This window comes from Rhopilema esculentum, chromosome 19 (genome assembly GCF_057945365.1).
Source record: "Rhopilema esculentum isolate cy_ngs chromosome 19, ASM5794536v1, whole genome shotgun sequence".
Classification (NCBI taxonomy): domain Eukaryota; kingdom Metazoa; phylum Cnidaria; class Scyphozoa; order Rhizostomeae; family Rhizostomatidae; genus Rhopilema; species Rhopilema esculentum.
The window spans coordinates 5896738-5908211 of NC_142833.1; the positions used below are offsets into that span (position 1 = coordinate 5896738).

The 11474-nt window shown below is 36.5% G+C and overlaps 1 protein-coding gene across 1 annotated transcript; it reads left to right on the forward strand.

The window, feature by feature from the left end:
* The first annotated feature begins 1638 nt into the window (after positions 1 to 1638).
* Positions 1639 to 10980, forward strand: LOC135688480 (uncharacterized). The gene is made up of 9 exons (XM_089114081.1): positions 1639 to 2033; positions 3748 to 3808; positions 4343 to 4429; positions 4610 to 4670; positions 5131 to 5246; positions 6340 to 6445; positions 7647 to 7702; positions 8321 to 8450; positions 9352 to 10980. The coding sequence occupies exons 1-9, from the start codon at positions 1747 to 1749 to the stop codon at positions 9354 to 9356; spliced, it is 909 nt and encodes a 302-aa protein (XP_088970207.1). The 5' UTR covers positions 1639 to 1746; the 3' UTR covers positions 9357 to 10980.
* The last annotated feature ends 494 nt before the right edge of the window (positions 10981 to 11474 follow it).

Genomic DNA, 11474 nt, shown 5'->3' on the forward strand with positions numbered 1-11474 from the left:
CACTACCACCCTTTACAGAAACAAAAAAACCAAAAAAGAAGAACTAAATATTTGAAACAGTAACAGTTTTATTTTAATTGATTGATTGTTACGACAATACGTCGTGTGGCCATTGTAAATACAGAACGTTTTATATTTTATGAATTGTGAAAACAATGCTGTTCATTTGTAGTTGATCCTTCTTTGTTTATCAGATTTGCTGATGTTTTCACAGGTGGTTGTATCAAACTGAAACTGCTTAAGTTTTGCGTTGGCAAAATGCGTATCTCAGTTATAAAGATAAAGAGATATTGGTTTATCTGAAAAAGGAAGAAATAGAAGCCGTTTTGACTAAGACCGTTAGTTGAAATACACGATACTAATATTTCACCGCGAAAAAAACTTCAAATAAGAAGCAAACAAGAAACTCCTCAATAAAGTTCACATTTGGAGGTTGATTTAAGAGTGAAATCTCTGATTTTCGCCACTAAAAAGTCACACGTTACATCGTTGTTTTTAAGCTAAAGTTGTTGTCAAGTTTTCAAACTAAAGCTGCCTATTTAACATTGATTTTTGGCCCATTGAATCAAATGGTTCTACTCCAATGTATTTGGTTTGTGAAAAATCGCACTACATCATTTGTAAACTGTTCGTTCTATCTAGGCGTGGTAAAAAAGGCTAAAATCAGACTGCTTTGTTTGAAAATTAGGTAAATCAATGTTTCAGCTTTCTGGTTTTGGTAATCTTCTAGTTATAACGAATATAGAAAATAATTCGTCGGGTTTCCGAAGTATTCTTTCTTACAAGCATTGTCAAAGGAAGGAGTGCTGTCATTAGCATGTGGGGCAAGGTAAATTTAACACCTATAACGAAAGATTTTGTGAAAAGTTATTTTGTTTTGCAAATATGTGGGGGGGGGGGGGGGGGGCGTCAGAGGCCCTGCCACGTTCTATTGAAAATGTAAGAAAAAAGTAAGGTTTTCCGCCAGAAGGAGTAGGGACGGAGAAAGGAAGGACCCCTGATTGTTTTTAAAATTGCAGCTTCTTCTGAGTGCCCCAGAGTCTAAAATACCATTATACCGTGACTATAAACCTGAATTCGAGCAATCTGTTCTTTACAAACTTAAAGATTGACCCTGGTCATCTCAATTAAGCGATCAAAAAGTAATACGCTTCCAGCTTAAGTTGAAACTTATCATTTTAATATTACATTCTACATACAAAACTCAAATAAAGAATACAATGACACTACAAAATACTATTACAAAAAATAATTTTTACAGAAATCCTTTTTAACAAAGCAACTAAAGTTTATGTAGGGGAATTTCTTCAAGGAGGGCCTGTCTCAATTGCTTTTTAATCTAGAAGAGGGCACCCCGTTTATTCAAGGAATACTATTGTGGCCTATCCATTAGGATCGCTATTATTAACGCTTCTTAAAATGAGCATTTGTTATTTTCATTTCAGTTTTACTTATCGTCTAAATTTCAGTTTTTCAGTTTCTATAATTCTATCACCTGTTATAGCTGCTTGTTAAGTATAATTTGTATGCTGTGAATTTTAAAATGAATTTGAAATTAATTGAACATTCATATGAATTTGGAAAGTTACAGACAATTTGTTCTTATTTTATGGATGTTTCGAAACGAGGCAGCAGTTTCATTCTGAGGATGGCCCTTGGTCTTTAGACTTTGATATTTGAGCCCAATGTTGTGGTTTTACCATTTCTGGATTCGTTAAACTGCCGTTAAAGATCGCGCAATTAAAAATGGATATACATCATGCAGGAAGCTACGATTCGCAAGAAAGTAGTAACCATTTGTCGTGCAACGATGACGACGAGCTGCTTCACCAGCACCATCATTTTCAAAGCACAATGGCTGACGATGTAACGCTGTCACAAACTTCCTACTTCTCCGTGTTGGAACTCGATAATGATCTGCTCATTGAACGGGCTGCACAAATGGCTGACATGCTTGAGAAGTCTGCCAGAGACCTTAAAACATATACAAAACTCGCGAGAGCCAAGGATAGGACTGTTCATCAAGAAAAAAGGTCGAGATTTTGTTGTTGTTAGAATATCCCCCCGCCGAAATAATCAGGTCCATGACACCTAGCAACTAAGATTTGGCTGAATCCTCTGTTTGGTTTGGTCTGGAGCAAATTTTGGAGTGGGGGGCTCTAGACAAATTGGCAAACTTTTATGGTAGTTTTTACCCATTATCTTTGGTGCCGAGACACCTGAATATATCATAGTTCAGGAAAATGTGAGACGGCTTTAGCACCCCCCCCCCCCCCCCCGGCGTACCTGATGTTTTCCTTAAGAGATTTCACATAAGACAAGTTCTAGTAGTAACCGTTTTTCTAGAAATTCGCACTCAGGTAACCTGTTGGTCAAAATGAGTTTTCAAAAGGTCTAATTAAAGAAAGCTTCGATTGAGAAAGAAAGGCCACACCACCATTTTATTCTGGGGGTGCACTGAAATTTTCAACCAGTTTATTCTGGGGGTGCACTGAAATTTTCAACCAGTTTATTCTGGGGGTGCACTGAAATTGTCATTTGTCTTAAGAAATTTCCCTATCTACCATCCATTGTCCACCTATCCATGCATTATCCATGCATTGTATTTCATATGGGAAGGATATGGATAGTTTTGGTTCTGTTGATATGAGATCTTGTCAGGAATTACCACCCTTTCCACGCGGGAGTATGATTAATTAATTTACATTTATTTAATCTAGACTAAAATCTAAAGTCACTTTTCATTTATTTAGTTCACCGCAAACTGAAGTCTTGATTTATTTACCAATAAAGTTCTTAAGTGCGAGGTTTTTAGAATTTTAAATCTTAACCACATAGCCTAAAAGAACATCGTGAAATACTTCACAATTCTCCAAAAGAACAAGATCAGTAAGGGGCCATTCACAAAGGACGTCAAAGCTGAAGGGGGAGAGGGGGGTTTGATGAATTTGGATAAATTCGGACATAGGGGGAGAGGGTGTTTACGCATTCCAGATGTCCAGGTTTCAAGACATTGGAACAATACATTTCAAGACTCAGTCTGGATTGACCTTATCGTCAAATATTTGGACAGTCAAAAAGGAAAGGTATCTTCCAGGCCTACTTCTCAAAAAAAGAAATTCTGAGCAGGTCTGCAGTTGGCTAGTATAGGGGAACAACCTGTCAAAGAAAAAAAATTTACACGGGTCTCTTTGAATATAACATCATCTAATGCTTTCTTTGAATATAACATCATACAAAAACGTACTAGAAAATCAAAAATTGTTCATCAAGCCAGATTCTGGTTGGAACAAAGAACGACTTTTTACATTCTATTTACATATGCAAGGTTGAATAGCTTTCAGTATGATATCGGTGGATGTTTGAGGAAGGGGGAGGAAGCTCTGAATACAGACAATGCCAGCCACATGGGGGGAGGGTGGTCAAAAAATTCATCTTTTTCCTGGACGTCCTTTGTGAATAGCCCCTAAAATATGTCTAAAATCAGATAAGATATGTCCAATGAAAGAATTGATGTTTGCCAACCAATCACTGTTATTTTGGCTCTGTTCATAAAATTACAGAGGTGTTGGGGAAGAGCCAGTGTGCATGTGGCAATATATCTGCCATTTCGAAACAAATTTGACTGAATTTGCACATTTAAAGGTGTTTCATGATGTTCTTTCAGGTTATGGGATCAAAATTCAAAAAATTCATAAAAAAAATATTTGTGACATCATCACTTTAGAACTCTATTTGTTTTCACAGGAAACCAAGACTTCCCCCAAGAGTGACAAACAATTTATTGCCAATAACAGCTCTTTGGCAGGCATGTACAAACCCTTTTAATTTCTGTCTATCAATGTTTTTTATTGTATTTAATTGTATATCTATATATATGTATCTCTTATAATCAAAACATCTTATTTTTTAGAAATATCTATATCTTTATCTCATCTTTTACGCTTTTGGTGTATACAACAGGATGGTTCTTAGTTGCTTCTCCAAGTTTCATGTGAAATATCCCAAGTCATCACTGATATGAGTTTATTTGTTGCACAATGTTTCTTATTTTATTCCCAAGAAGATTTAAGTAAAAAATGTGTTAAAGGAAAATGCAGCAGTGGATTCTGAATCCTTAGACAATTTAGAAATATGTCCGACTTTGCTGCTCTGCACCAATAAAACTATCACGGGAGCTGCAAAACATGAGGGACATAAATTATTATCTATAACAATAGCTGCTTAATTGTAAGTTTTATCCTATATCAATGCCATCTTAGATGCCATCTTCCACTTTGTAGTTTGTTTATATTCCAAGCTAAATTTGATGAAGTATTTAGATTTTGAAATTTCTTTTCAGGTTCTGTGCCTCCTTGCATTGACTATTGTTGATGTACTTTACAGGAATATAGAAAAGGATGACAACCACACATTGAGCTACACTATTGTGAGTGTTTTGTGAACTGCATATTCCTTCATTGATATCATTATTGTGTTATTGATTTTAGTATATATAATTCTTATATTTACGTATGAAGCATAAAACGATGCCTTTAAAGAGCAAGAAATAGGAAGCTAACATGTCAAGGAAATTTTTTATTAAAGTCAAATGTAACATTTTTTCCAGAGCATTGGCCTAATGTCTGGTTTTCAGCTCATCAATCTATGTCTTGTTTTTGCAGCAACAGGTAACATCATTAGTTTTGCTTTCTTAGTTGTAATCAATTTTGTATTTGCCTTTCAACGCCAGCATTCATTTCCTAAGTTATACTTAACATAATTTTCTTTACAAAAACTACACGGCAGTGAAAAAGAATCTAATTTTTGAAATCCTTTAATTTCATCTCTTTAGTTTGTCGTTTTTAGAAAAAGTGACTCTATCTGTCTGTAAGTATAATTCTTTGAGCAAGTGTTGAAAATAGAATTGTTTTAAAGAATATGAATTGCACTCGTTTTGGATCTTTCATGTGTGCCACTAATAACGATCAAGTATTGAAATTAAGCAAAATTTGAGTGTGAAAAGTGTTATCATTATTTTGCCATGTATCAGTAGTTTTGCAGGGATGATGTGATTCCCTGTTATGCCTTTAAATCGATTTAATGCGTCTCTTCACGTTCACATCTTTCTTTGTTTATTGTTTTTTACAGTCAAGCTGACGAAGCAATACCTGCACAAAACAGCGAGTAACAGGTTTCTAATCAATGGATATTTCTCAATGATTGTCCTGTTTGCTGGATTGTATATGCTTATATACAGATATGAGGTAGGCTTTGGTAAATGCTAGCTCAAGTCATGGTTAAATTTTTTTGCATATAGAAGGTTATCTGGTATAGTAGCCAGTTGAATATCTAAAGCTGCAAAGCCATTAAACATAGGCCCGAGTTACATGACGTCGGATTGGTTTTCGGTTCGGATTGCCCACCCCAATCCGAAGCAGTTGCACTTCGCTTTACCAAGTGATTTCACGACTTCGGATTGACTTTTGCTCTGCTTTGCTTCGCTGTTACACGATGTCGGATTGCTTTGTTTCAATGTATGGACGCAGTTCATAACACAACAAATTGAAACTATTTCTGGATATACGAAAGTTAAGTCGCCACTCTTCATCATCTTTTACAAGCCCGTTCTTTAGGTTTGACCACCAGCTGCTGCAGCGACTGGTCTTAAGCCAGAAGCGACGCTGGGCCTTGATTTTTCTCCTTTTCCTGGTGCAATAGCTACAAGCAGCTATTTGTTTCATTAACAATTTTCTTCGTGCCAGATAGTTGTGAGTAATGAACTCAAAGAACATGCTGTTCTGCTGCAATAAAGTGGAAAAACCCGTAAACATGCCAAGAAACATTTTGATTAACAATTTGATGTCAGCCATGTTTATGCTGGGTATTTTCTTCTTCAAAAAGCGCGCACATTTTGCACATAACAGAGGCAACGTGATCTGCAACGAGGTTTCGGAGTGAAAATCACTTCGGATTCAGTGTTTACACGAGAAGGAATGCGAAGCGAAGTACTTCGGATTGATTTTCACTTCACCTCCAGAGCGGAATGACTTTCACTCCGGTTACGCCCACCGAAGTACTTCGGATTGCCCCAGCGTCGTGTAACTGAAAACTCTATCCGAAGTGAAAAGCAATCCGAAGTGAACCCAATCCGACGTCGTGTAACTCGGGCCATAGAAGTAAATCACACACGCTATCCAGTGAAACGAATTATGACATAGATTTACCCCAAAAATTGGATATTTTGTTTATAAAATAGAGAAAAGATTAATTCAATTTCTTCTATATGCCCTGTAAAAGTTATTTTTGTAATAACGCATATGTACATGTTTTATAATGAAGGTCTCTTCTGTTTTTCAGAATGACAGTTTCGTTGGCTTTCCAAGTAAAAAGAAGAAGTTTGAATATTCTGTAATAGTGTTCATCCATATGTTGAACGTTTCAATATCAACTGCAACTCTTTGTGGTAGGTTTTGTCTAAGATTTTGGCTGCACTGGTTCGGTCGGCTTCACGACGAGGGGTGTCACATCAATTAGGCCAATGTTGTGGTAGGTTTTGTCTAAGATTTTGGCTGCACTGGTTCGGTCGGCTTCACGACGAGGGGTGTCACATCAATTAGGCCAATGTTGTGGTAGGTTTTGTCTAAGAACTTCGCTTCACTGCTTCGGTCGGCTTCACGACGAGGGGTGTCACATCAATTAGGCCAATGTTGTGGTAGGTTTTGTCTAAGAACTTCGCTTCACTGCTTCGGTCGGCTTCACGACGAGGGGTGTCACATCAATTAGGCCAATGTTGTGGTAGGTTTTGTCTAAGAACTTCGCTTCACTGCTTCGGTCGGCTTCACGACGAGGGGTGTCACATCAATTAGGCCAATGTTGTGGTAGGTTTTGTCTAAGAATTTGGCTTCACTGCTTCGGTCGGCTTCACGACGAGGGGTGTCACATCAATTAGGCCAATGTTGAGCCTCTCTGTTGCCGATTTGCCTGCTTTGTTGAGGAGATGAGTCTAAAAGGATTATTCTATCCATTTGTATGGTATGATATGGACATGTGAATTAGGGCGAAGACAAAATTTACATCTAATGGCGCTTCTCATTATTTAATCAAAATTATTATATATCATGGTTGCATATTTTAAACAGAGTTTTGTTCTCACATTTTCCATGACACCCTTTTCTTTAAGTTTTCTTCGTCTCTTTATTAGATTCAGGCTAGTTCCCATATGTGCCACGAATGTTTCTCTTCCACAGAATATTTTTATTTGTTCGATATGTTTCGGCAACAGCTGTAAAAACCATGAGAGAAATTGTGTCCTTTTCTTGTATGTACTCTTTGCAGTTTTGTAGCAATGAAATCCATACAATGGATGTTTTTTTTACATCCATATAAGATATTACAAGCATAGGCTACATTCTACTATACTTTAAATAACTATGCAACACTACAGGACGATGCCATGGAAGCAAAAATAAATGACTACACCACGGTCATAACATAAAGACATGGAACTAGACTAACATCTACGATACAGCTTGCTTATACCCCATTCACACCGCCAAGCCAAACCAGCCCATACCAAACCAGATCATTGATTTGTGCGTTTTGATTGGATGCATTTGTTTTTCTTATTTGTTTTTCGTGTTTTTCTTTATGTTTTTCTTAAACAGGTGCTGCAAATATAACTGCAGTGGAGTGGTATTCAGCATTGGCTATGTCTTTTCAGGTACGCTAATCCGATATTTTGGGTAAACAAAGATAGACTAGGTGTGACGGATAGTAGTGGCCTAATTTTGTTTTTGGCATGATCCCCGTCGTAGAAGTTAATGCACCACTTCAAGACAAATGAAACAACTTCCAAAAATTGTCTGGACCTCGAAAATGTTTACGTTGCTTTCAATGCTTAAAAGCAGAGACACATAGTTACAATAAAAGTATTCTTTGCGTACTTGTACCAGCACACAAGGCTAAGTTGAAGTCAGAAGTATAATTTCATAGCAGAGATGTTTACTTTAGAATCGCTTGGTATCCTTGATTCGAGCAAAGGAAGACTGAATGTTTTTTGACATGTTCATAACAAACTAAGCCAACAAAGATCAATTTTTTGGCAAAATCAGCAAACCATCTTTCATTCCTTTAACTTACGAGCCACTATGAAATTCTATGGGTAGTAGGATGGGTATTAAATATATATTTAGGGCTTTGATGAACCTCAAAGAACGTTGAAGCTGAATATGGCCTGTTTTTATTGTTTTGTTCTTGCTTCTGCCTTACATCAATGCAATTTGCAAATCGCCTTTCTGCTTTTGCTAATTTGATCCGTTATTCTCTTGTACCTTTTTAGATGTTGGTCAGTTTTATATACTTTGCCTCCTTCCTGTCACAAGTTCTTAATCCACCCCGCCCTGCATCTGGGACCAGTCATAAAGGTGGCAGTATTTTCAGACGAAAAGTGAGAAAGATGTACGGGTCAGGTGAGTGTCTCAAGGTTGTTGTGCGAATCGATTACCCGGAGAAAGATTGGGGGTGGTATTCCAAGTTTGTTTATAGTAATTTCTGTTTATCATCGTCATTCATTTACCCAGGAAGTTGACTGCTTGTACCATAGGCGTAGACTTGCATTTTTTTCAGGGGGGGGGGGGGCTCAAAAAGTTAATGACAATCCCTAATGGCAGCTGCTGATGTCACAGGATAAAAAGTGGATTAGCTAAGGGCTTAAAGATGATTTTTCCATGCATACTTCATTATCGAGGAAGGAAAAACACACAAATGAAATGATTGAAAGTTTATTTTTAAATCATGATCAGTTTCTTTAGGTTGAGATTTATTTTGCTGTAAACGCAATTATCTAATGCAACAAATCTTATGCGTGAAAACAATAATATAACAAAAATATAAAATTGGTAAAGCACTCCCTTATTTTTCAGGGGGGCTCAGCCCCCCCCCCCCACCCTCGGTTTTCGTCAGGAGGGGCTGAAGCCCTAGAGCCCTCCCTGAGTTTACGCCTATGGCTTTGACATCTGTCTACCAGACTATCCCACCGTCTTCTGTCTTCCGCTTGGCGATTGTTTCGTGTACTAATTTTGAGCATTGTTTCTTATTTCACTTGTACAATCACTTTGCCACAGCAAGCTTTCGGAAATGGTTATTTTTAATCATTCCAAGAATGAACTGTCCCCTGCCCCAAAAGGGCAATATTTTTACTGTAGAGATCATTCAAGATCTGGAAATTAATGCCACTTTTTGAAAAGCAATTACAAACTATACTGAACTTTAAGAACATCTGTATTGAACTTTAATGTTATGTTAATGGTAGTTGGAAAACAGAAGAGAGAAAGTTTAATGCTCCCTTACGCCATTTCTTTTTGCTTCTAGTTTGATACCAAGGTTGTTTCAGTATGAAAGCGTGGTTTTGCTGGCACATCAGATGAATTTGATATTTGATGGAGAACTTTCACTGTCTATGTAAATATAACAAATTTCCATGCTTTCTTTAGAATTTGTAACATATCTAAAACAGCTATAATCTGTATTAATGTCAATATCAATAGAAACTTTCGTGAACGCTTTTGTATCAATCAATTCTAAGGCAAGAAAAGTACCAAGCTTGAAAACGAGAAGCAAATTATCTAGCTTTCTTATCACTTTATTATGACCTTGATATGCTATGTATTTCTCATGGCAGAACTCACAACTGCCACCAATGCACCTTTGTTTACAATGCACCAGTGCACCAATGCACCAGGTAGCACATTGTGCATTCACAGTTAATGACAAGTGTTGCCATTTGCTTTCCCTTTTCCCCTTATCCTTTTACATTTTCATTGCAAAAGCTTTTATTTGACAACCTTTAGTTGTAAAAATCGTTTTATTGGTAATATCATTGCTCTTGAACTTAAATGAAGATTTAATTCCGTCAGTTTTTTCATTCCAACCAGATTGTATAATTTTTTAATACATAAGATTTGCAATTTTATTTTAAAAATTACTTGCATACACGCTCCGTATATTAAAATTCCAATAAACCTCACTAATATGCTTTTTATAAATAGTTCTTCATAATATGTAAATTTTGTATTTCGATGTTAATGTTCCATTTGTTTCTACCTGAATGCGTGTATATCGTAACAAAATAAAATGATTAATATATTTTATAATACTTTTAGTGTTACAGCCACACTGGCATGCCGTCCTTTTTCAAAAAAGATTAAACCCCCATTAAGGGCAGATATCAATGACCTCTAGAACAAGGATACGAGACTCAATCCCACAAGAATCATAATATAAAACATTTTCTGAGACACAGGCCTAAGGAAGCAATTATTGTTTTCACAGCAACACCAATTATGCTCGACAGTCACATTTGAATTTTGATTGCCAAACTAATGTAATTCTTATTGAAAAAAAATTGGATGGCAAAATATAAATTAAGTAATTGAAATCACACTTGATAACTTAATTTTTTGTATGCAATTAGTAGTTTGAAAAATATCTACCCTCTCCAAAACACAGACGAGCAAGTATTGAAAAGATTTATCGAGAAATCTTACATCCACTAAAGTAACTAATAAGCCTCTGTTACAATTAAATTTCTGCAGAAATATAGGTTATGAAACATGCCTTATTTTTTCTCGTTTGATGCTCTTATATGTCTCATTTGATGCACTGACATATCCCATTTGATGCTCTTTTCAGATATAGCAATTGGCTTATTTAATGGCTGACTAAATGAACCGCTTTCTTTTAGAGTTTACAGTGCAATTAATTTCACATTTTTTTAACAATCTTAGTTGCTGATTTTTCATTATTCTAATAAAAACAAAAAGAATTGTAAACCTGTATTGCTGGTGAATTCTTGTTTTTTATCGTGTAAATTGGATCTTCCAAAAATTGCAAGCTAAATCGGTAATAATTGGTCAGAAATATTGAGAGAAATGTAAAAGCCGTTGCATTTGATTAGATCTTGCTCTGATGTTAAGAGGCACAGTGGCGGCGCCAAGGGGTGGTATGGGGGGGGGGGGGTAATTACCTCCCCACTTTTCTGAAAATACAGTCTATATATTTCTTCTAAAAATGGATTAAAAAGCGCTGGGTAGGGGTAGATCAAATTTCCCAAGAAAAGGGACAAATCACTGGAACGAGGCCAAAGGGGCGTGGTCATACTGGCCACGCCCATTACCCTCCCACCCTGTAATAGCTGGCGCCGCCACTGAAGAGGCATAAACACTAGAATGGTTGGTATGCTAGGCAGTCTATTTTATCTCATAAGAACTACCCATTAAGTGTTCCCCCATTTGAGTGTTGACTTTATTCGAGTTGTTATGGATACTCAAATGGAAGCGGCAGAGTATTTTATGATAATACAATTTAAAACCTGTAAATTCATATGTTATAACAACTATGAATATAATTATTTTAGAAAAGGCATTAGAAACCCAATTCGTGTTATGTTTCTGGGCCCCTTAATAAAATTATGGATTGTTGCTGATTGCTAGACT

Bases quoted from the DNA above. Each gene is read 5' to 3' on its own strand.
- LOC135688480 (XM_089114081.1), top strand. From the start codon at position 1,747: ATGGATATACATCATGCAGGAAGCTACGATTCGCAAGAAAGTAGTAAC. The intron at 4,430-4,609 runs GTGAGTGTTTTG...CATTTTTTCCAG, and splicing joins ACACATTGAGCTACACTATT to AGCATTGGCCTAATGTCTGG. The intron at 5,247-6,339 runs GTAGGCTTTGGT...TCTGTTTTTCAG, and splicing joins TGCTTATATACAGATATGAG to AATGACAGTTTCGTTGGCTT.